The 26,670-nt window shown below is 41.5% G+C and overlaps 1 protein-coding gene across 1 annotated transcript in view; it reads left to right on the top strand.

The window, feature by feature from the left end:
- The first annotated feature begins 2,786 nt into the window (after positions 1-2,786).
- mtmr14 (myotubularin related protein 14) overlaps positions 2,787-26,670 on the top strand; it is a 37,401-nt gene continuing 13,517 nt past the window's right edge. Inside the window, exons 1-10 of the mRNA XM_061728004.1 lie at positions 2,787-3,528; positions 6,516-6,664; positions 9,248-9,356; positions 13,533-13,608; positions 15,044-15,104; positions 19,131-19,253; positions 24,153-24,226; positions 24,722-24,792; positions 24,870-24,944; positions 26,308-26,374. Coding sequence (XP_061583988.1) covers positions 3,370-3,528; positions 6,516-6,664; positions 9,248-9,356; positions 13,533-13,608; positions 15,044-15,104; positions 19,131-19,253; positions 24,153-24,226; positions 24,722-24,792; positions 24,870-24,944; positions 26,308-26,374 — 964 coding nt within the window. The 5' untranslated portion in view covers positions 2,787-3,369. The remainder of the gene's footprint in view (positions 3,529-6,515; positions 6,665-9,247; positions 9,357-13,532; positions 13,609-15,043; positions 15,105-19,130; positions 19,254-24,152; positions 24,227-24,721; positions 24,793-24,869; positions 24,945-26,307; positions 26,375-26,670) is intronic.

Genomic DNA, 26,670 nt, shown 5'->3' with positions numbered 1-26,670 from the left:
GTCAGCGCGAGAGCGACCCGCGGCTCGCAGCGATTTAATTATAAAGCGCAAAACGTCTGTTTGGTGATCTAACTCTGAAGTGCAGATGTTCATAAACCTGGTGACTGACGAGAGAATTAAAAAAGGGATGTAGACGGGCTGTTTTATTCTCCAGCTGATTTCTCATCAGCGCTGACACGAACAAAGCGGTTGCGCAATCGAGTACGTCACAGCAGCTTCACCACAACCTGCCCACTTCTCCCCTGGCTGTGGAAAAACAAACAGGTAGAGGCGGGTAAAGGCGTGACGAGCCGAGTCGGGCCGAGTAAGTCCTAGTGCAAAAGTGCCAATAGTGCCAGTGAAGGCGACACAGACCCTTCAGACCATGACAGAGGTGTCATTAAACCTGTTGTAAGTTGATGTACCATCACAATGACTCTGGAAATATTATATTATGGTGGAAAAGTTACATTGTGCTGCTTTAAAGCCACTCTATGTAGAAATACCCCCTCAGACCACATGGGGGCGTATGGATCTGCTGTGTTGACAAAAGAGCCACCAACACCATTCTGCTAATGAGCAATAATGGTGTGATACCATTTTGTCCCACTAGAGGTGCACCTCAGTGTGTTTTGGACCGGCACCAAACCCCCTAACTTCTGGGTTGAAGCTTCATTGCAGCACGGGCTTCACAAGCCTGCGGCTGAAGCATGAAGGTTGTTGTGAAATGCTGCCCCCATGTGGTCAGAAGTGATATTGCTATGATGAATAGCTTTAAGAGAGCTCTGCATAAATGAAATATGAAAACCTCCATGAAGCAACTGAAGTCAAATTGGTGGGCCAAGACTCTTCCACCGTGAATCCCTAATTATGTAACTGAATTACATAAAATGCATGTCATGCTCTGGTGTCGTTTGCTTGTGGTTTTTTTTGTAGGAATTTCTCCTGTTGAAATGAATCTGATGTTTGTGAATTGGCCCTTTGTTTTAGCCACACGTGTTTTGTTTACTTGACAATCTGCACATGTGTTTTTTAGGAACTCACCACATTTCTTTCTTTGTTTGTTTTTTTCAGAAAACCTGAAATGCAGTCTTTGTTTTTCTTGGTTTTATGTGCTCCAAATCATATATCAGGGTAAACATCTGAAGGTTTTATTGTGAGGAACCTGATTAGTTTGAGTTTACTTATCTATGTTGAGTAATTTGATGCATTTTTCGATCATTGCAAAGTGAATTCCGATGTAAATCATTTTTGATTTCCTAGTAATCTCATAAATGTTTGTCAGAGCGGTGTCAGAGGTCGCAAACAGCTCAGATTGCTTGTGTCAGATGTGGAAAACATCTGCCTCGGTAATAAACAAACGTAAAGGGGATGTGGCTGTCACGTGGTCGCTACATAAGGGATGGAAAGGGGGATGGCAGTTTTACAGGGGGGATGATTTTGACCGTTTTAATTTCAGGGGGGGGGTGCCATCCCCCTCATCCCCCCTCATCCCCCCGCAACTCCAGTACTGTGTGTAACATTCACAAGGCTGGATATCCAGATCACACTAACTCACTATTCTTACAGTCTAAAGTACTAAAACTCATGTATCTAGTGGCATTTCAATCTGCACAAGTAATGTTTAAAGCAAAAATCATTCGCTACCGGATAACATTCAGAAATGATTCATTGGGAGGGAAGGGGGTTATAATTTAAGGGGAAACCTAAACTTCAAATCTTTATTCGTGCATACAACAAAAATAAGTTTTTGTGTATCAGTTTGTGGAATTAAACTGTGGAATGGTTTGAATTTGGAGTTATGTTTATGTTTATGTTTATTAAGGATCCCCATTAGCCGACGCACAAACGCCAGGCTAGTCTTCCCGGGGTCCTATTTAAAAAGTACAATATAAACATAATATACACCATAACATACAATTCCAGTTACAAAACATACACAGATCCAATTGCAATTAAAAAGAGAAGAAAAGAAGAAAAAGAAAAGAATAAATCACAGTTCCCAAAATGATAACATAACACTATTAACTCTCCAATCTAAAAAATGACTTAACATGTTTTTTGAATGATTTCTTGTTTGGAATGCTCCTAATATTTAATAGGAAGAGTGTTCCATGATGAAATTGCTCTCTATACAACAGTGTTTTTCATTGAATTAGTTCTTGGTCTTAGTAATGTAAGTTGACGCTGAGTTGAAGCTCTGGTACTGTAATGATGAACATCTGCACTATAACTTATCTGATTTGAGAAGGCAGTGGGATGCCTGCTATGAATAATGTTTCGAATAAATAATAATAAACTGGTAGATAACCTATGATTCACCTTCAGCCAACTGAGACAAGAATGCATTCGGTCAACACTAGATCTATAAGAACAATTAAGAGTAAGTCTAGCTGCCCTATTTTGAGTTAAAAGAATGTACAAACATAAAATAATTTAAGAAGGAATATAAAGAAATGGTTTATTTGAGGTATAAAAGTGAGTATGTGTTTAAAGATCACCAGCTGTGTGTGTTCTGCTATTCTGTCATGTTGTCTTTGTATGTTTATGTACTTAGATATACGTATGATATTTAGATCATAGTTATATTATATTTATGATAGAGCTTACATCTTGTATTAAACAGGTTATTTTTGTAAAAATGATATATATTTCCTAGTAATCTCATAAATGTTTGTCAGAGCGGTGTCAGAGGTCGTAAACAGCTCAGATTTCCTGCTGTCAGATGTGGAAAACATCTGCCCTGTAATAAACAAACGTAAAGGGGACGTGGCTGTCACGTGGCCAGTCACGTGACCGCGCCAGCTTCCTGTTTACCGCTGCTGAACCTCCACATTTGGTCGCGCTGCTGCACATGCAGCAATAAACCCCGTTAAACCCCGTTAAACCCCGCCACGGTGTCTGTGGCCTCCCGCCTCGGGGGAGCTTCGCTTTGGTCTGAGTGGGCTCGGTTTCCTCGGCGTGGACGCGGTTATCGCGGAGACATGAGGACGTGACGGTGCGGGGAAACACGAGCAGGCCGGAGGGGGATCCTCGGTGTTTCCTGACTCCGCTGAACGGGACTCGGCTGCCGAGTGCGGGGAGACCAGCGGGGGCGCGGCCGGCGGATCGCTTTCTGCTCGGAAACGGAGATAAAAAAGGAGGAGTGTTTGGAGTTGTTGTGGTGGACCAGTGTGAGTGACAGCAGCTCGGAGAGGGGCTGACAGAGACTCCAGTCCGGGACGGGGAGCCTCCATCCTGAATCCAGGAAGACTCCCCGGCTCTGGCCCCCTCAAGCGGGCGGTGAGGAAGAAGCTCCCCGGGACGGGATGGCCTGGCCGGTCCCCCCGCCCCGCGGGACACGGCTCTGCGGTGTTTGAAGGAGGCCGGGTCCGGCTGGAGGCCGGGGCCATGATGGCCGCCTCCCCCCCCGCCCCGGCCGGCGGGCCCGCGGCCGCAGGGCCGGCCGGCCCGCCGGCGGGCCCGGGGCTCCGCCGGGGAGAGGAGATAGCGGACCTGATAGAGCTGTTCTCCAGGACGCAGTACCGAGCCAAGGAGGTGTCTCCCCGGGTAAGACCAGCCCCCACCGGAACATTTGATTTATTTTTGTACATGTTAAAGAAACAACACTTCATGAGAAGGAGTAGGAAGAAGTGTAAACTTATTATTATTATTATTATTATTATTATTATTATTATTATTATTATTATTATTATTATATACTGTAATTATACTCACACACATACTTATACATACATGCATACATACATACACACACACACACACATAGTTGAATATTTCTATATATGTGTACACACATGCCCATATATCTATTTATATAAATATACTTATTTACACTATACTGTATCTGCTCTATATCTATGTATATATCTACTTACACACACACACACACACACACACACACACACACACACACACACACACACACAGTACTCGAGTTGTAAAAACAAATCAGGGGGGATGGTGGATTTTATCATATGGGGACAGATAATTTGTGCTGATTACAAATAATCTAATATATTACAAATAATAGCAGTGACCAAAACACCTGCAGAAATACTGCAGGAATGACATAGCAGCAGTTAAATGCAGCCTTCTGTAAGCTTTAAATATCAACTGGGCTTACATCAAATACATCAAAACACAACAATAAAAAACACTTTTCTGAACTTATCAATATGACCAAACAACTGATGAAGGTGTTTGGATGAACACCGAAATGCCTTGTGTTTTTAAGTATGTTTTAAGTCCAGTGTTTTTAAAATAAAATCTGTTTTAGATTATCAATATGACTCTGTCCTTCATAGGATAAGTAAAATGGATCACTGCAAAAACTCAAAATCTTAACAAGAATATTTGTCTTATTTCTAGTTAAAATGTCTTATTTTAGTAAAAAAAATCTCATTACGCTTAAAACAGACTCATCACTGGAAAAAACAACAATTTTCACCTGTTTCAATTAGATTTTCACTTGAAATAACTTGAAACAGGTGAAAATTGTCAAATAAGTAATTTTTCTGGTGTTATTTTTCTGGTGATGACTCTAAATGTTGAAATAGCAGTAAAACCACATTCATTGATGAAATGACATAAAGGATGGAGAGGGGGGATGGCAGTTTTACAGGGGGGATGATTTGGACCGTTTTTATTTGAGGGGGGGATGCCATCCCCCCTCATCCCCCCTCATCCCCCCTCAACTCCAGTACTGAGTGTAACATTCACAAGGCTGGATATCCAGATCACACTAACTCAGTATTCTTACAGTCTAAAGTACTAAAACTCATGGATCTAGTGGCATTTCAATCTGCACAAGTAATGTTTAAAGCCAAAAATCATTCGCTACCGGATAACATTCAGAAATGATTCATTGGGAGGGAAGGGGGTTATAATTTGAGGGGAAACCTAAACTTCAAATCTTTATTTGTGCGTACAACAAAAATATTTTTTTTGTGTATCAGTTTGTGGAATTAAACTGTGGAATGGTTTGAATTTGGAGTTAAAAGAATGTACAAACATAAAACAATTTAAGAAGAAATATAAAGAAATGGTTTATTTGAGGTATAAAAGTGAAGACTGTGCTTAAAGATCACAGATGTGTGATCTTTTTATCATGTTGTCTTTGTATGTTTATATACTTAGATATACGTATTATATTTATATCATAGTTATATTATATTTATGATAGAGCTTACATCTTGTATTAAACAGGTTTTTTTTGTAAAAATGATATATATTTATACAAATTAGTGTATAGTATAAAAAATAAATACAGACATATCATTTATATTTATTTGTAGAAAGGGGGTGGGATTAAATGGGATTAAAATTGAAATATGTGTTTTGATGTTGGTTTTTTTCTTTATGTGGTGGAATGCCCACCTGTATTTGTTTTCTTGTTTTTCATACATCTTTGAAATAAACAAGAACGAACGAAAGTTCAGTTCAGTTTATTTTCGGTCTTGACATGACATGACGTGACAAAAAAAAAGAATAAAAATAAGACAAACATCAAAATAGTTTTTACAAAATAAAAAAATATAAAAAAATGACAACAAGGAAACAAATACACTGTTCAAAGAAAACATTACAAAAAAAAAAGAAAAAGTTTCCAATATACAAATAACATCCAGACCAAAAAAGGTGTAGGCTAAAGCAAAGCTTAGTCATTGCCTACGCTCAAAAGGATTATTTAAAGTAATGAAATAAAAGCAAGAAGGAAGAGATAAGTATGACTGCGAGTAAAACAAATTGCCTCCATGGGGATAACAAAGATTCAAAGAAATAAGAAAGAAAAAAGGTGCAGTCTACATGTTTCCTTCATCCTTGAATAATCAAATCAAATCAAATCCCCAATTAAATGAATAACCAGATCAACATAGCAAGCATCACCGCTCATTACTTTGATATAGAGAAATCATCCTTCTTTTCAATGTTTTTTTTTAAATAAGGTTAAGGTTCTACATGATTTCAAATCCCTCTCCAACTTATTCCATACATCCACCGCTGCCACTATAGCATCTCAGTTTGGTGTTTGTTCTGATTTTTGATTTCCCCTCCGAGGGAGAGCATATAATTTAAAACTCGTGTGTAAACTTGACGGTGTTACCCAATCATGGAAATAAGCAAAATCACATCAAATAACATCTGGATTTATGACCTTTTAAAAGTCGCATGGAAACAAGAATTAGCGTGGCATTAATTACACCAAAAACAACTTAATTTAATATATGCCTCGATAATGTCTTCTGCATCATATGAGACCGTGTTTATTTATGGTGCTGCTGTGGATTTTTAAAGAACATGTGACCATTTGCAGTAAAATAAATCAATAAACACCAATCTACAAAAACATGGAAAAAATGGCACAAAACCATTGGATGAAAATGTAAAATCTGTTCAGGGTTTTATTTGTGACAAGACCAGAACTTGTGATAAAAGTGTTATTTTATGGATATAGCTGACATGTACGATCTGCTGTTAAATATGCTTTTCTTCCTGATGTCAAACCGTCAACATGTTGTTTTCCCCCCTGACAGGTGGAGACGATAGAGAAACGTTGTCTGGAGCTGTTTGCCAAAGATTACAAGTACAGTATCATCCATAACGCCAATGGAGAAGTGTGCGGCCACTACCCTCGTCAGATCGTCTACCTGGAGTATGAATGCACAGATGTGGAGAGAGACAGGTAGGCTACTCTCCCCCGCTCACTCTCCCAATCATTGTTTTGTTTGAATACAAAGTCCAGCCGTATCTGTTACCAATTATCCCGTTGTTTGTTTACGTTGCTCCTCTAACCTTGCACATCTCGCTGCGGTGCACAGAGCAAAGGTTAACCTACACCTCTGGCTGTTTTGAGGACATAAAGGAAGCAGAAGTGGTTAGAACAGACATGGGCAAACTACGGCCCCCAGGCCACATACGGCTCGTTACGCCTTTTACGCCGGACTCGTCCAAATTATAATAAAAACCTAGTTCATTTTCCACCTTTCCCTGCAATGCCCACATTTCCCCAATCGATGACGCATGCGCACTCAAACACTAAATGGTAAATGGCTTACACTTATATAGCGCTTTCCAGCTGTACTCCTACAGCTCCTAAAGTGCTTTACACTGCAAACATTCACCCACACACGCACACACATTCACACACCAGTTGTCGGCGGAGCTGCCATACACAACGGCGCTGGCCTGACAACCGGGAGCAACCGGGGGATTCAGTGTCTTGCCCAAGGACACTTTGGTGGACACAGGCGGAACTAGGGTTTGAACCACTGACCTTCAGGTTCATGGGCGAACGCTCTACCTCCTGAGCCACCTTCCCGTTGTTGGAGTGGCGCGTATTTCATTTAGTTTCATGTCGCCATTCGAGCCCTTCCAATGATTTTGCGGGGTTTAACACAATTAGATATTATCGAGCTTGAGTATTTCGTTGAGTAATAATATGTTTTGAATGTTGAAAGTGATTCCATTCATTTTTTAATAAATGTTGATTTCTTTAACTGTGTACCTTCGAATGAAACATATTAAAAACAGAAGTAATCTCCAGGTTGGAAAAATCCAAATGCGTACACTATGCTATTTTAATCTATTTGCATTTTCTTCCTTCCAGTATTGTGCAAAATAGTGTGTAAACGCCATATCTTTCATATTCCTTGAGACAAACTTATTAACTAATAAGGGCTATTTTGCACATTTGAAAGACAGTCCTCAGTGCAACTCTGTTAATAAATCGGGTTGTACATTTATTTGCGTGTTCTTACTGGGCTATGAGGTTCGCTCACACTACATGCAATGCTTTAGTATATCCAGCCCAAACACTCCATCCAAATGCTCCTGGCCCGGCACCTCTGTCAAATTTTAGAAGGCATTGTGGCCCGTGAGTCAAAAAGTTTGCCCACCCCAGGGTTAGAAGGTACCCAAGACGGTAATGCTATGCAGTGATTTAATAAATCACTCATCATCGTTGCTGATTATTACAGCGTAGATGCAAAGTGTTATTCAGAACAAATGCCGTATTGATTGGAAACAAGCCCCTTTCTCTGGTATAACTTCCAGAGAAAGTTTTTCTCTGCAGGCTGACATTAGATGTGGTGCTGCTCATCCCCCAGGGGTTCAAAGGGATGCACAATCAAAACAGAAGTGGTGTCAGTTCCACTGAAAAACCTAAACCATTTCCCAAACTAGATTTGGATGCGGACACATAAAATACAGAGTATTAGCGTGGAAGCGGCCCGTCTGGTGAGCAGAGCTAAATTTAGATACCAGCTGATTACAAGGATGAAATCCCAACAACTTAATAGTTAAATGTTTATAACGGAAGGTCGTAAATCTTTTAGAAAATAGGTTAGGCATCTTTTTACAGAACAGCTATTTCTCTTGTTAACCTGTCGCCTGATTTAGATGTTTGAAAATCAGTGTTTTTTACTTTGATGCAGAAGTGATGAAGGCGGTTAGAAAGCAGTTAAACCCCCAGAGATGGCTATCGCTTGTTTTTAGAGGGTGCTGTGACAAATATCATCCAGCGATACTTATCTTCCACCACTTAAACCTTTTTCTACCCTGTTTCTGTCCTTTTGCTTGTGATCTGGTTACTGGGGCGTTCACGCCGGCAGGCATCCTGCAGTTTAAAGATGACAGGTCAAACCGTATCTTTGCCCTCAGCTGCTTTATTTAATCAAAATGTGTCACAATTACTCAGCGTGTATTTTCAATTTTATTAATTTCCAGCTCAGAAATACTTAATTAATCCCTGAGGGGAAGCACATCCACCCGGGTAGACGGCCTGGATCTTTGGTCTATGAAACCAAACCATCAAAAGCTTTGCACATACTAAAAAATGTCTTTTGGAGAGCTGTCATCTGTTATGACCTCTGTTCAGGTTTAAGGTTTCGACTGCTGTCACCATTCATTTAATATTATCGACTCTTAGGTTGTTGGTTGCTTAAATAAATTATCTGAAATCAATTTGACAGGCTTGTGTGTTGCTTTGAATGATACAATGTTGCCAAGAGATAATTGATGAATTTAGTTAATTGTCATCCGTTAAAAAAAATAAACCGTATAAAGTGTTCATCAGACCTCAGAGAAGCTTATTTCACCTTCGAGATGATATCTCAGTTTGTCTGATGAATTAATAAGTGGTTGTAAAGGTTTTCAGTAGTAATTACAGCTGCATGACTCGACTGTAACCTGCAAAAGTGTCAGCTGTGTGTGGTTAACGCAAGTGGTTTGCATTGATTCTCTGGATCATGTGGATTTGTTTGTGCAGGTTCGAGAGCACGGTGCAGGTCAGTAAACTCCAGGACCTGGTTAACCGGAGTAAGATGGCTCGCTGTAGAGGAAGGTTCGTCTGTCCGGTCATCCTCTACAATGGAAAGGTATTTACTTTTTATACCCGTTAAGTACAACCGCCTCTTTAAAGCTTTTTTTTAAGAAGCATGATTTTCCTTTAGTCATTGATCAAGCTCATCGAGACTGAAGGTGGAGCGGCTCTGAAGAGAACGCAGAAGAGTCAGGCTGGAAGTGGAGAGTGTAATTAGATTGTTCAACAGCATCTGAGGATTAAATGTACAAGTGCCAATTTTCAAGAACAAGGGTTTAAACGCAACTACGGAGGTATGATGATTGGAACGATGGAGATCTGGGAAAGAGGCGTGGGAGCTGTGAGCAGCCGTGTGGTGCCATGTCAGGACGGAGCGCTGCAGATGTGCAGCTTTGAGATGGCTGATGGAGAAGTGCAGATGAGGTCAGGAGGAGCTTTGAATGGTGGTAGGGTTAGAGGAAGTGTACGGCCGAGTCCCGAGGGAGGAATCATTGTGTTGGGGGAGGAAGTCTGGAGTGATTGAGAATGAAAGTGTTAGGATGTGCAGCAAGAAGAAGCACGTGAAGGACTTGATCCGCCTTTTTGCACTGATTTAAAATACATTAAAAAAATAAGTGAACCCTAACCCTGCGTTCACACTGAAAGCGTCACGGGCCTCATAGGCAGCCGGCCGCCATTCATTGTCTATGAAAACGCGCGTCGAGAGCAGCGGGAGCAGCGCGTCAATTTGAAGTTGAAAAATCTGAACTTTATGCAAATGAGCAGCGGCGACGCCGAGGCAGCGTCCAATCACAGACCGGGATTTCCGAAACGAGAAGCCTCAATGCAGATTGTACTTTCATGTACACACAAACGTACAAACTCATTCACATGCGTACAGGAGCAGAGCTGTCACTAACAAACTTATTTTATCAGGAATTAATATATTTTTTCCAGCAAACTGACATTTTTGCTGATTTGACTGCCGTTTTTACCTGAACTGCTCATGTGAAACACGTCTCTGATGTTGAGGAGCTGGAGGATCCCAACGATTTTATTTGCTACATTGATCCAACGCAAAATAATTAAAAACCGTGCTTATTAATCACAAAAGTTTAAACACAGTTTAAACATCAATAATAATGATAATAATAATGCATTTAACTTGTAACGCACTTTCCGTTCAATGAATCTCAAAGTGCTACACTTAGACTGTTATTCATTCATACACATTCTCTCTGGTGGTGGTAGCTACGTTTTGTAGCCACAGCTGCCCTGCAGACTGACAGAAGCGTGGCTGCCATTCCGCGCCAAACGGCCCCTCCGACCACCACCAACATTCATACACATTCAAAAACATTCACACGGGGCAAGCTGGGTAAGGTGTCTTGCCCAAGGACACTACGACAGTAACTGGGATGGAGCGGGATTATTTTATTATTTGGACATCATGACCAAATCCGCTTCGACCCGGTGTCAGTGATCAGCGCAGACAGACTGCAGCTTCAAGCCTGAAGGTTCCGAAGGTTAAATCGACGGCGTAGGGTGCGCGTCGCCACGTACCCTACGCCGTAGGCTCTGCGTTGGTGTGACACAGAACCATAAATCAGCCACTGGGAGCAAGGGCTCGCCGATGGTTGATGTTGTTTTTCCCAGCAGCATTGTGGAAGTCACGGGTGCTCTTTGACGAACTGGTGTCCAGTAATAATTGTTTATGGAGAGCAGCAGTTTCCTCCATGTTGTTCTCTCTGTTTAGTGGCTTGTGTATGAGAGACTCGCTAACAGACATGTTTGCCAGTTGGTGCAACGTCTTCAAGGCTTTCGCTGTCTCTCTTGGGTTCTTCTTTACTGCATGGAAGATCATGCACTTGACCTTTGGAGTCATCTTGCCTGAATGTCCACTTTTAGAAAGAGTAGCCACGGCACTAAATTTTGTCTCCATTCATAGACGGTTTGTCTTACTGCTGATTGGTGGAGGCCTCGACACACTGAGACGACTTTAAATTCATTCCCAGGTGTTTGTTGAAATACTTTTGATCGTGTCCTTTTTGCAACGCATTGTTCACATCTGCAGATGCTTCTTTTGAACAGGAAACTAACAATGCTCATATTCTCCTGGGATGTTTAAAGCAGATTCTTAGCAGTTTGGTTTTGGTTCTGTGAGCTACTCACATGTTGATGTGTGACATGGTTGCCATAGCTGATATGCTTTTGTCACGAGAGACAATCTGGATGGGAGTCCGAAGTTCTTTTGGCTGTTTTAGCTGATAGCAGGGACATAAGACTGCGACCGCTGGAAGATTCCTCCTTTATATGAAGCAAATATTCCTTCAAGCTGCTGTTCTAACACGAAAGAAACTATTTTGTGCTGCTTTAAATTCTTGGGTTCAACTCTTCAGAGCAGTGTAGCTTGTGGAGAAGAAGAGAGCTGTGGAAGATTGGAAAATTTGGAGAAAAGGGTCAGGCTTGATCTCAGAGAGAAGAATAAAAACGAGAGAAGGGAAGGGTTTAGGAAGTGAAACCAGCCCTGGAACCGGAGGTGGCAGTAAGAGACGTTTAGATGTTGTTTGGGAGTGACAAGTGTGAGTACGTTTTAAAATTAGCACATCGAACAAACAGCCACAGTTGGATATCTTGGAGATAAAGGTCGTGTTCACACCTGGCCTTTTACCCAAATGCTTCCGAGTGATTTGATCTAAACTTCCCTGGATATGCAAAAAAAAACACATGCATCATTTTCCCTTGCAAACACCAAACACATTATTATTTATTGGATTACCAAAGGTAGCAGAATAATTAGACCTAATTCGCAGGGGAAAATGGTATCAAGACGAAGAAGATACAGCAGAATCTTTGTTATTTTCCATAAATAATGTATACAATACACGTCAGGGTAAACACATCTGCGTTGCCTCAGAGTTGGCCAAATGTGATCAGATTGTTCTGAATAATAAATAAATAATTTGAATATTTACAGTTTGCAATAAAAGTACAAAAACTTTAGAAAAACTAAACTGACATTCAGTATGAATATCCAGCCTGATAGATCAGGCTGGTATCTAGGAGTGTAGCATTCTATAATGTAATAATTTCCTGAAAATGTAATAACGCCTGAAAATGTAAAAAAATTTGCACTTAACTCAATCAAAAATGTAATAAAAACCAATAATGTAATAACTTCACCAATAATGTAATAAAATATCCTGACTGATATTGTAATAACATTTTTACCAATAATGTAATACCTTATTACGTTATTAGGAATTTGTTACATGGAACTCAAAGTCTGCGATTTAACCCAATAGTCATTCTGGTGTTTCAAATCCAGCGTATATAACATTCTTAGATACTTAAAACACAAAATGTAGAACTCTGGACTGAAAATGAACATGTATATTACATTATTTGTCAAGTATTACATTATCAGTTTTGGAGAAAAAAAAAAAGACCCACCTGAAAAAGTAATACATTCCTAATAATGTAATAAGGTATTACATTATCGGTAAAAATGTTATTACAATATCAGTCAGGATATTTTAATACATTATTGGTGAAGTTATTACATTATGGGGTTGTATTACATTTTCAATTCAGTTAAGTGCAAATTTTATTAAATTTTCAGGAAATGATTACATTATAGGGTGCTACAAGGAGGTAGGGCCTGAAAATGATGTTAAAAACAACAAACTTCATGTGAACAGAATCATTCAGATAAGGTTATTAATTACATCTGCAAGTCAAGTGAAATGGACCAGTATATCGGCTCCTCGTACGGATTTGGGATCGGATCGTGATCATCCCGAGTCTGAAAGACGTCAAAATAAGAGCGTCAGGGTTGAGGGGGTTTGGACACACAGAGGAGGCCTGCAGACACATTGAAGGATACGTTGGTGGAGAAGGCTGGAGCTCTCAGGCGGAGGGGACAAAGGGGAAGACCTGCAGCTGGTTGGTGTCACAGAGGAATAGAAACTAATGATCTGCTGTGTTGACCTCTGAAGGGAAAAAAGGAAAGATTAACAAAGTTTTACTGAATTGAAATACATTAGAAATGCTAAATTAAACATCACATTGTTAAAGCAGTGTCTAATTTTGCATAGAAGTCAATGCAAACTGGCCCCGTCCCCCGTCTGCCGCAGCTGCCCGGGACATTGGGAGTGTATTTGACCCACTTTGTGCTGCCGCTTTGACACCCCTGCTCCAGTACTGTGACCTGCCTTCCACGTGACCCGGTATCACTTCTGTTTTCTTGCAGCATATTTGCCGGTCGTCCACTCTGGCGGGCTGGGGGGAGCTGTACGGACGCACAGGCTACAACTACATTTTCTCAGGTACAACGCTCGACACGTGTTACTTAAATTTAGAGCGAGTATGGGGAAGTTGGGGCCGGCTTATTTATTATTTTTCCGTGGGGGTTTCGGTTCACACATCAGCCGGAGCAGCTGCATCAGCCTCCTTCAGAATCAGCAGCTGATACAGAAGTATTTGCAGGGCATTGGGTGTTCCTCCCAAACAAGTTTATCCACGATCACTAAAGCCCTCAATCTGTTCATGCAGGATCTGTAACATGGTATCTCTGATGTTTAGTACCTGCCAGTTTTATTTCAGGAAGAACAACAAACTTAAACCTGGAGGAATGTTCGGTCAGTTTCCCTCCGTCAAGGTCAGGGGTCGGCAACCCAAAATGTTGAAAGAGCCATATTGGACCAAAAACACAAAAAACAAATATGTCTGGAGCCGCAAAAAATGAAAAGTCTTGTATCAGCCTTAGAATGAAGACTACACATGCTGCATGTATCTATATTAGCTATAACTGGGGGAAGATTTTTTTTTCATTATGCACACAAAAAAGTTGAAATGTCGAGAAAAAAATTGAAATGTCGAGAAAAAAGTCGAAATTTCGAGGAAAAAAAGTCGAAATGTCGAGATTAATGTTGAAGTACAATTTGGAGAAAAAAGTCAAAATGTCGAGAAAAAAGTCAAAATGTCGAGGAAATAGTCGAAATATCAAGATTAAAAAGGAAAGGGAAGAAAAAAAAATAAAAAAAGAAGAAGAAAAGAAAAAAGAAAAAAAAGTTAAAAAAAGAAGAAAAAAAAGAAGAAAAAAAGGTCAAATATTTTTGAAAAAGCTCCAGGAGCCACTAGGGCGGCACTAGAGAGCCGCATGCGGCTCTAGAGCCGCGGGTTGCCGACCCCTGGTCAAGGTGGATGGCGGATCAGTGAAGCAATATATTTTACAACCATCACTTTTTTTGAAACATCAGAAACCAACCGCTCCCTTGTCTTGTGATGAAGTGATGAACAGAAACGTATAAAACAGCTGGGCCGGTCCCTGCTTCCTGTTTTCATCCTCTCCGGGAATGAAACCACAGTTATTTCCTTCTACTACCCTCATCGCTTCCAGCAAATTCACAAAAATACCAACCAGGATTTTATGCATTAATGTTTTATTATTATGCGATTGAGTAAAATGCAACTTTTAGGTTTTGTCGTCATAACAGTCGGTTCAATTCAATCTTAACCTACTTTATGAATCCCCAAAGAGAAATGTAAATATCAGTTGTCAGCAGGAACAGGTTGAGATACTGCAGTGAGAGAAAAGCAGTACAGTCTTACTTTCACATGGACTTTTACTTCTTTGCAGACAGAATGAACCCAAGGCATTTCTTGCTTTTGTATTTTTATTCTTGTATTGTTCCAAGTCTTCTCGAGTCCACACAAATGAAATGCAGATTGTTGTGTTTAAACGTATTTGTTTTCTCTTAGGGGGCACTGATGACACGTGGACGGAGACGGAGGAATATCCCGAGGATGACAGTGCAGTCAGGTACTCAAATGTTCAACCTGGGGGTTCTCTGTCTCTGGGTTCAGCTGGGGATCAAGAGTTGTTTTAAAGAACAGCATGGTAGCCTTTCAGCTTCCATTTATTCTTCACACATTAAATAACATTAAGGTGTTAAAGGAAAAGTCTTGTGCCTTTTTTTCATATTTTTTCATGTCATACTGTCATACGTAAACCTACCATTGCTATGTAAATGTAAACACAGGTGGCATTAACTAACCCCTAAAGCCCGGTATTCCTGAATGAGCGAGCACACGGGGTCCAACGCTCACACATACAGCACACCCAGCTTATACACACCAAACTGAGTTTTATTCTCAGGTGTGCAGCTTTGAGCTCAGGTGAAGCAGTTGTAATACCATAATATGACCCAGCCTGCATACATGACGCCACGGCGATGACGTCTGCCGTCACAACTGCACCAACTCCGGTTGTTTCTCTTTAACTGTTCTTAAACCAGGCTTAAGTCTTTTCTCTCCTCTGTTCTGGTACAACTAAATACTTTTCTGACATCCTGATGGTAGTATGTTGTGTTACCGTACCGGTGTACCTCTTGCCAGTTGTCCTTCCTCAGGGCCGAGCAGATGCGGTGACAGCAGCGGTCTGTCGGGCTGCTGGGCTGCAAAAGTGTTAGATAAATGGCTTTTGTTCCCTGAGAGCAGAGTAAAACCGCTTTTCCTCTAGCACCTACTCAACTCTACTCATCTCAATTCGGCCTGGTTTCTTTTCAATAACAATCCAGCACCTGGAGCAGAAGTAGGAGGTTGTAGTGAAACTGCTGTGACGTATTTGATTGTGTGATCTAAACTAAGAAGACAACAACACTAAAGATGTAGAACCTGGAGGAGATGATAGATGTGCTGCTGGGTCTGTGGCTTGTGTTCGATATTAAGTTAAAAAATAAGAGTGAGAGAAGCTTCAAGTGGCTGCGCTTTTTAATGTTTTGTTTGTTTGTCTCGGTGCTGCTGAAAGTCAGCTGGAGCCGTGATTAGCTATGAAGTGACAGAGCTCCTGGTGGATCTGCTCGTTCCTTATCTCTGTCTAGATCCATTTTTAATTCTCTCCTCAGCACCAGGTTTATGAACATCTGCACCTCAGAGTTGGATCATGAAACAGACTTTTGCACTGCCATTGCCTGTTGAATAAAATGAACAAGGAGGCGCCGTCAGAGTTTCTCTTTCTCTGATTTCCTCCTCCTGACTCAGATGTCTGACTCCAACCCCCCGACCAATCGGTGGCCTGAAGTGTGATGACGTCAGATACAGCCGACTCAGCCGCTTATGGCCCTTTTGCACTAGTACCACCTCAGCTCGGTTCTACCTGTTTTGCGCTTTTGCATTAGGGCTGAGACGGGTAGAGCCGCTCCAAGCCGATACTTTTTTCTGTAACCATTCAAGCGAGGTTCTATGCGGGCTGAGCCGGGACTATTTCTGAGGTCACCACCCTCCTCGCCACCGATTGGACGGGGGGCGGGGCCGTCATCAAACTACAGGCCCCTGATTGGTCGGGGGGCGGGGCCGTCAAACGTTTGAATCAGGAAGCGGGAGTCAGCGCGAGGTGGCTCGCTGCGATTTTATTATACAGCAAAAACGTCTGTTTGGTGATCCAACTCTGAGGTGCAGATGTTCATAAACCTGGTGGCTGTCGAGAAAATTAAAAAAGGGATGTAGACGGGCTGTTTTTTTCTCAGCCACTCGCGGCTCCAGCTGATTTCTCATCTGCGCCGACACAAACAAAGGTGTTGCGCAATCGAGTACGTCACAGCAGCTTCACCCCAACCCCCCCACTTCTCCCCTGGCTGTGCAAAAACAAAAGGGTGGAGCCGCGTCGAGCTGAAGCGAGACTAGTGGAAAAGTGCCATTAGAACCTCGGCAGAGTAGATACAGAAAAAGTATCTACTCGGCACGTTAGAGCCCTAGTGGGAAAGAAACAAACAGAGGCGAGTCGGGCTGAGTAGATACTAGTGGAAAAGCGCCATTAGTGGAGCCTCAGCTCGTACCTGACTTGTCGTCGGAGATGAGCTCCACGGCTGCTGCGGCTCACGCTAACTCTCCCATGCTGTTTGTTGCACGGACAGGCGGCCGGTGGAGTGTGAAGGGAACACACAGGGCAGGGCTCAGCACACACTCCCGGGGAACAAAGGTATTCAGCATGTGAGGGGAGGGTTGTTTTTTCCTCCCAATTTAACAATGGCGGGACAGTTGATCAGGATCCAGCTTCACCACGTCTGGAGTCAATATATCTGCACAGTATGCAAACACATGCTGATCCAGTGCGGCAGCCGTGGAATGCTTTTAATCTGCACCAGAGGTAATCTCCCAGAAAATGTGGTTATCACTGGAGTTGGCCGGCCGTCGTGTCAACAGCTAAAGCTGTTTAACTGGAGGACTCACACAGCGGTTGTGGCGTTTACAGACAGCAGCCAGTTTAAGCATGTTTTCAGGTGATACGTTCAAGTACCTCTCCTGGGATGCTGTCTGGTCCAGCTGCTGCTGCTGCTGCTGCTCTGATCTGCAGATGATCATTCACCCATCAAGGAGTCCTCTGCTGGTCATGTGATCACTGACCACATCAAGCACTGACATTCAAAAATACTTAATTAATCCTTCATTAAAGGTATAGTCAGTAATGTTGGAGAGCTAGCAAGATTTGAAAGTTGCACCTCCTCTAAGCCCCGCCCCCTCCTCCCCCTCCGTCAGCGCTCCGTCCAAAGCCACGCCCCCACAAACTTTGGGGAACGCGCATTTGCAGGAGTCCAGTTTTCCAGGACATTTTGGACAGCACATTTTCATGTTTATTTATTGTTATTTATATTTTGTCATATTTGAATAAAAATAGAAAACGATAAATGCCTTTCCTTTACTATTTCAGCATAAACAAGCTATTACATTTCTCACCTTCTTACATGCTAAATGAATAATGACAACGAATGTGGTATAACACTTTGTTTTATTTAAAAAAATACAAAATAGAACAATCATAAACACTATTTTTACACAAGTATCTATAGTTTTGCCACCTCTGGGTGTCAAACAATCTGTATTTACACAAGAAAAGTTAAACTTAAAAGTGGCAAAAACTTAAAATGAAGGCATCTGATTGGTTCTTTCCCCCCTGCCAATCCTCTGGTCCTCTGACCAATCCGTGCCACTCGGTGCGCAAAAAACAGATTGGTCAGAGTTTTTACAGGATTAAAGCTGTCAGAGAGGTCGGATATTTTTCTTTCCTTTTTCTGAACACATTATTCACTGGCTACTCTCAGGATGGAAGGACCATTTCACCCAGTATAACAATAAATGTTTTTGAACACGATTACAGACTATACCTTTTAATTAGACGCTACGTGTGCTGTTTTCAGGACTGACTGGACTGTTTGTAATCTTTACACAGCAAATCGAGCTGGCAGGAAGTGGCACAAGGGAATGGCAGAGAAGCTGGTGGATTTTCAAAGTAAAACACCTAATGTGTGCTCTGACTTGTACATTATCCTCAAAACAAATCTACCTACGGGTATTAATAAAGTGAACTTAAACTTGAATTGACATTGTGTTGACCCGTGGAGGCTGTGGATCAATAGCTAAGAGGGTATTTGACCCACGCATGTGGGGAGTTTCAGTTTTTAAAGTTGAAAATTTGACTTGTTTGCATCATTCCTGAAAGGACAGGACACGGCGATGCGTCTTTAAACATACAAATAACTTTGTGATTGTCACATGAACTTGAAACATTTGGGTAAATCTATTATCCCACAAATTCAGCTGAGCAGGCAGCGTTTGTTAGCGCCTGGCGGTCGCACCGGGGTTGGAGAGAAATCATGGCAAAAACCGTGCTGAGGCTCCTCTGCTACTTTCCGGCCCTGGTGTAGCTGTTTGGTTTGTTCATTTATGTGCTTCTAGTGTCATTTTAGCCATTTCCATCTCTTTTTTTTTCTCTTTTTTGGATAGTCTGTTATGTCATTGTCATTCTTCCCCCGTCTGAATCTACAACTCCCTGTTTTCTCCTTGTGCTCAGGAACGGAGAGTCCCAGCTCTTTGACAAGGTCCGAGGTCACGACATTAAGCTGCTACGCTATCTCTCAGTCCGCTACATCTGCGACCTGATGGTGGAGAACAAAAAGGTCAAGTTTGGCCTGAAGTAAGGAACAACACACACAGAGTCATTAACTCTTTTTTCCAGATCCAGATTCTGTCATTAACTGTGTTTACAAGCTGGGTGCATCGAATAAACTAATCTGCATATGTCCGTAGCTCCTGCTGTGGTTGCTGGTCCACAATAGTCGCCTGTTTTCTGTCAGTAGTTAATAAAAAATAAAGTAATTGGTTTGGATATTCTCTGATCGGTTTCAGGCCTCATTCATATGTCAGAATAAATCTGATATGAATAAGAAAAGTAAGTTTATATATGATGTCTCAACAGCCAGCTGTGATTTTCCCCCTTAACACAACTCATCCATGAAAATGCGACGCTGGGGGTCAGGCTCAACACTTCCTTCTCCACTTGTATCAAACATAACAGATCCTTTGACATCCTTTAGAAAGCAATGGCTTTGGTTTTATCCTCAAGGATGGAGGTTGAAGTGGAGCTTCTCTGGTAGGTGGGATGTAAATGAAAAACATCATCATGATACAATTTGATGACAGCTGGATGTTTGCTCATATCACAAAGTCTAGGACAGTACCATGTTCATTCAATTCAGGAGCCGGGGATCGATATGAGAGGATGTTATATGTTGATTGATCACAATCATTTCTAGTAATTTCACATTTTTAAATGTAGTTTAACTAGACAGTTTAAAAAACCAAAAACTATCTGCTCTTTAAAAAAAAAAAAGACTTCAAAATGATAACCTGATATTATAAGCTGACATCTGATCAATATTTTCACATTGTATCGATGCTGTTGGATCATCAGTCATTAAATGTGTGTAACCATCAACGTTTACTGACCAACTAACTGATGTGTTCAGAAACCATATCTTTTATTTTCAACGCTTCTTCGGGGTCAGTAGCCACGCCCACTCACCTTTAGTGCTGTTAACCCGTGTAAATGCAGATATCGGATATAGGTCGCTTTTAAAAGTCAATTTAAGTAACTCATCAACGAAAAAATAGATAAATAGATCAGATGAAGCGAGTAAAGCGGCTGTCCTCACAGCAGGTGTAGTAAATGGCTTCAGTCAATCTGCCAGATAATCTGGAGTATGTTCCAGGAGACCCGGGGGACGTGTCCTTCACCAGTTTTCATGTCCAGGTTGTGAAATCACACACGCCTGTCAGGGAAGCCAGCGAACTTTGTGCTCGCTTGTCTGATGATGTTGACACTGAAGCGATCGGTGACGTCATGGGGTGTCGTCGTCGGACGTATGTCCCTTTTGACTCTGTGATCGTTTGATGGACGGACAGCCCGTCTCTGACGAGCTGCTCCCTCCCGCTGGAACCTGGATAGGAGGAGCTGGCTCTAAAAAAGGACCGCTTTTATGTTCTCCTCAGCGGCGAGGGGGAGGGCTGCGGTGTGCATGCTGCCACACGTGCACGATTGTTATTCGTTTTATTTTAGAGCCGTCTTTGTGTGTATCTTGTTTTCACGCCGAGCCACCGTTGTTGATGGTGACGTAGCGGTGAGAGTACAGCTGGGCGGCTGGGTCTCCACATGAAGCAGGTCTAGCCTGCAGCAAAAACACTCCCACAGGCGTTACCCGCTTCCTCCAAACAGAAACAGTTTCACATGAATAATCAATAAAATGAATTGACGTAGGGCTGTGCGATTAATCGATTTTAAATCTAAATCGGATTTATTAATCAAGACGATGTTAAAAAAAAAAAGGAAAATCGGAAAATCGATTTTCCTCTCGCATGCTGCCGGGCTGTGCGCCTCTAGGCTACCGTAGTCCTCAGAGCTCGTCTAGTCATCTTTGTTTGGTCGATTGTAGATTGTAAATGTTGTCACTTTACTAAACTCAAGGAGGATTAACAGTATCTTTCAATTGCACTTCATTCCCAATAGGGACATTTGTTTGCTATTTTTCTTTAAAAATAAAGATAAAATATTTGAAACAATTTATTCCATTGTTTTTTGTAGTTTTACCAAAAAAATCGAAATCGAAAATCGGGTTTTCAGAGAAAAAAAATCGGGATTTTATTTTTTTCCAAAATCACCCAGCCCTAAATTGACGTTGAACATGTTGTGGACCTATGTAGATGTAACCTTTTAACTGCTCTCTGCCAATACCGTTAGCACTTTTCTGCTCTCCGGTTGGGTCGTTTCCCTCAGTTATGTGTTCAGCCCCACTGGAGGAACCTTGAAGTGGAGGATCTGTGAGCAGCAAAGTTGCTTTGGTCAACGAAAATTATCACTAAATATCGTCGTCAACGAACCTTTATCACCTGAGGAAAACGAGACGAGACGCAACGAACATGCTGGTCATGTGAGGATAAGGATAATTAAATATATAATGCAATAACGTAGACAAATAAAAACAAGACTAAAATGTAGATTACAAAATAAAAACTCACATTTTCGTTGACCAGAACGAGACGAAATGTTCCACCAAAGATCCTTAATGTCCATGTTTTCAGTAGTTTCTCTGGTTTAGTTCTGGGTGACGTTAGTCCTCTCAATCCCAGTCGCTGCAGCGGGGAATCAGATCCAGAAGATGCAGCTGCAGAGTTAGAGGCTGATGCCGTTAACGCAGAGCTCTAGTTAACGTCCATTAAAAACAAAGTTACATAGAGAAACACAGGGATCTGCTCTGGGGCTGGAGAAGAAGAAGAAGATCCATCTTTGGATACACTTTCCTACATAGACGTGGAAAAGAAAACCCAATGTGTCGTCGAAAAAGATAAAGATGAGGAGAAATGCAGAAAAATAAATATGTTGTAAACTCAAATTAGAGTCTTCTGTATCTGGAATGAATGTATTCTTGAGTCTATAAGGTAACAATAATATAATAATAAGACAACCTTGTTTGAATTGTAAAATGGGTTCGGCTAAATACAATCTTTGACTAAAACTAGACTAAAATGGTCCTAAAACATTTATGAGAGGAGTTCCTCTTGGCTGTGTTTTAAGCCCCAGAGGAAGTAGTGTGCAGGGTTTTATGTCGGGGTCACCTCAACTTCCCCTTTTTCCGTTTAGTTTGTGGCTTGAACATATTTTTGAGAAGCAGCCTGCGGTCAGTCTGTGTGTGTCCACTTTTTATTTCCAGGTCCACCCAGTCGGCTCCGTGCACCGCCGTCCTGCAGACTGCGTGCAGCTAAATGCAGTCTCACTTCCTCATTCCAGCGTTGGCTGGCAGAAAGTGGAAAGAGGGATGATGAGCAGCTGACCATGTGTTGCCTGGGAATGTTTTTGACCGCGTAGACTGAGAGCACCAAGTATGCAGTCGGATAAATCAATCCCTATTTACCAAAACAAACAAACATGGAAGATGACGGCACGACTAAGCTGCAGGACTTGGCTGGATCTGTCATCATTATCCAGCCATTATCTACTCTATTTCAGGCGTTTTTGCACCACAGCAGATACTCTGTCCCGTGCAGCCGCTGAAGGCGGGTCACTGCCCGCCTCCTCGGTGGATTACTGTTAGTTAATATAAATGACTTCCTTTATTTGTATATTTCCAGACTTTCTGCACGAAGTGTCCTGGACTGAGTTTTGTAGTGAAGTGTTCAGATAAAAAGACCTAAACTGAAGTAAAGGTGGAGCTTCAGTGCAGTTGACCCAGGTGGAAATGGACCCGCACATGTGAAGTAAAGCAAAGTAATAACTTGTGGAGCTCGCTCACCGATACTGTGGTTACAGACGTCATCTTGGTCTCCAGCGGAGGCGTTTTCACGCCCGATGTTCCCTCTCTCCTAACTCGGAAATGGCGTCCATCGAATCCCATCACTTCCACATTTTCCTGTTGTGATTTTTGATTTTGAAAACGATTGCTATCGTAGCTTCTTACATTTACTGCCTCCGACTGCTTTATCATTTCTGAAGCCTGAAATATGGTTCTGCGTCAAACCAACGCAGAGCACACGCTGTCGCCGTGACGCCGTCGTGAACCCTTTGGACTTCTCCGTCACTCCATTTTGCCGCGGTGCAGTACCCCCCGTGACCGCTAATTCACGATCTTTTCCTGAATGGTTTATCCGACTTTTTTCGGTCACAGTGAATCAAAGAGATAAGGACAACTATTGTGCAAAAAAACAAAACAAAAAAATCACACATACACGAAGAAAAGAGCGCTGAAAGTTCACGACTGCTTCAAACCGGAAACCGGAAATACGTTGCTACCAAGTGAACCAATCACAGCCCTCTCCGTCTGCGTGTGGTCTGCGACGCGTAGTTACAATTTTCGGGAGGTGCACGTCAGTGACGGCGTGTGGTCTGCGTCAACGCGTACCACACGCTGTAGGCACGGCGTCGTTTTGACGCAGAACCATAACTCAAGCTTTACTAGACCCAGTTCTCCCTACGAGGGAAAACAAAACGGAAAAAAACTCACTGGGATCCTTAACATCAAAGAAAAAACGGCATGGGAGCTAAAACAATCTCCACTTGCTTGATTTCAAGCCGAGATCTGTTGAATGTCTCAGATTAGTGTGCAGAAGTGGAAAATACATGACCTTGTATGATTCGGTCACAAAATGTTTTCAGTAATACTTAACCAATCCCTGAAGAGGAAGGATCCCGGGTGCACACGCCGACGTCGATTTAATCAAAAGTCTGAAAGTCTCTGGCTCAAACAGCAGCAAGCCACAAATAAATGTACAAATGTAAAGTTTCTGGATGGTTAAATAAGACAACAGAGAGTCCCAGCTTAGCCACTTTACTGCAGGTTCAAAGAAGCCCAGAGAAGTGTTTAATGAGAAAGATCCAACGATGGAGAGCTTGGAAAAGGTCGTTGCTCTGTGTTGACCGCAACGTCCAGCGATCAGGGTTTTGCTCCAAAAGTCACATCCAAGGGCTTTTTCTGAGGATGAACGTTTGCATGAAATATTGAGAGAGTCTCATGTGGTTGTTTTCTCCTCCTTTGTGTCTCTGCAGTGTGACGTCCTCTGAGAAGGTGGACAAGGCCCAACGCTATGCAGACTTCACCTTACTCTCTGTGCCTTACCCAGGTAACCTGAACTTCCCGGGCCTCTCTCAGTCCGTCTGCTCATTTTATTAAACAAGGATATGACTAGAACAGTAGGATCAACATTTTCCAGTGATGAACAAATGAATGGAGGGATTTAGATCAAAGGTGGATTTATAGGGTGAACTGTGACTGATGTTGGCTGCCACCATTTTTGGGGTTAAAAACTGAAAAGCAAGACAAGGATTTATATTAAGATTACAAGATTATCTGCTCACATTTTGACTGACGAGAAAAATCCCCCGTAAATCAAATTTGTCTTGTCCATAATAAGGTTTTAAATGGCATGCGTTGCCTGAAGTGACTCAAAAACCCAACGTGTGAATAATTTCAGGGCTTTTGAATTCTGTGTTGTGTATTTTGATGGGAGAGGAGCCTCGACCATCGTAAAAATAACGCTGGCTGCCAGTCTCCCTGTGTTTGTTGGCACGTTTTTGCTAAAAATGAGCCAAATGTCATGAATGTCTGTCATTTTCAGGGTGTGAGTTTTTTAAGGACTACAAGGACAGAGACTACACGGCTGAGGGTCTGGTGTTCAACTGGAATCAGGTACAGACTCGGCCCCCGGTCGGCCCCCCCGCCCAGGTGAGCTTGTTCTGACCGTGCTCCTGTGTCTCCTCTGACAGGACTACGTGGACGCTCCCCTGACAATCCCCTCGTGCTTTACTCAGAACCTGAACATTGACTGGACTCAGTACCAGGTAAACTGCCCTCCGGCCTCACCGTGCTTCCTCTTCCCTTCCCTGGCTCTGCTGTGCTCCGGTTCACGCTGGTCCATGCGCTGAGTTGTGATGGTTCAGCGCCATCTGTTGTCCGAACCGCTCACAAGTGAAGAGAAGTCACATATTACAACAATAGGCTGCACAGTCCAGCATCATTCAGCACCCAACAGTTCAGCTGGCGAAACCTTCATATAATTGAATTGAATTTAAATTTTATTTTTATTTATTTTAATTTTATTTAGATTTATTTTATTTTGTTTAAACCAAACAATAATAATCAATAATAAATAAATGTAAATAAGAAAAAAAAAGACAAAAAATATAAATAAAAGCATGCATTCATCATAATTAACATGCTCGAAAAGGAGAAGTAAGAACGTATTAAATCCTACCCCATAAACTCTATTTCATTATAATCAAAATTAATTTAATTTCTATATAAAAAACCAAAGATATCTATATATACAGGACTGTCTCAGAAAATTTGAATATTGTGATAAAGTCCTTTATTTTCTGTAATGCAAAAATGTCATACATTCTGGATTCATTACAAATCAACTGAAATATTGAAAGCCTTTTATTATTTTAATATTGCTGATCATGGCTTACAGCTTAAGAAAACTCAAATATCTTATCTAAAAAAAATTGAATATTGTGGGAATCTTAATCTTAAACTGTAAACCATAATCAGCAATATTAAAATAATAAAAAGCTTGCAATATCTCAGTTGATTTGTAATGAATCCAGAATGTATGACATTTTTGTTTTTTTAATTGCATTACAGAAAATAAAGAACTTTATCACAATATTCTAATTTTCTGAGACAGTCCTGTATATACACTAACACACACACACACACACACACACACACACACACACACACACACACACACACACACACACACACACACACACACACACATTATATATATATACATACATACATACATACAAATGATATATATATATATATATATATATATATATACATACATACATACATACAAATGATATATGAATATCAATAATAACCTCACACCTATATACACTGATATAAATATACCCATTTCTAAATTAATATATCAGTATCAACAATATACAAATAAGAAAAGATTCTGCAGCCATAAAAAAACACAGATGAAGACCTGAATAAGGATTTGATTCAAGAAAAAGCTGATTAAACATCTAACTTTCCTGTAAAATGAATGGCTTTTCCAAATGATTTAAGGTTGGAAAGAGCTCAAACGCCACTCTAAAGCCAATATCTTCTTCTTCTTGTGTATAAAGAATGTGTTTTCTCTCCTTCTCTTCCCCTCCCGTTCGTGTGTGTGTCTTCCATCAGTCGTGGGACCTGGTGGAGCAGACCCAGAACTACCTGAAGCTGCTTTTGCACATCATCAACAGTGACGGTTGGTTCACGTCCACCTATTCAAATAAAAAGACAAAACGCAGCAACTGTGAACAGAAACCTTTGTTTATGACTGTACACAAGTTATGCACGCACTTTTTAGACGTGAACAAACCTGTCTTCTAAAGACATTTTATAACTGTTTGAATCCCAGACAGTGTGACGATCAGCGATCAGCGTGACTTTCCCGTGTGTTTTATTTAAAGCAGGCAGCATGTGTCGTCAGTCATACTGAAACGACATTAAAGAAGTAAAGAAAGAAAAGCCTTAGTCATGTCTAAGTCGCCTGTCAGGACT

Source organism: Cololabis saira, chromosome 8 (genome assembly GCF_033807715.1).
Source record: "Cololabis saira isolate AMF1-May2022 chromosome 8, fColSai1.1, whole genome shotgun sequence".
NCBI classification, from domain to species: Eukaryota; Metazoa; Chordata; class Actinopteri; order Beloniformes; family Belonidae; genus Cololabis; species Cololabis saira.
The sequence above is the reverse complement of the archived record's forward strand: the minus strand, read 5'-3'. Positions and strand labels throughout refer to the sequence as shown.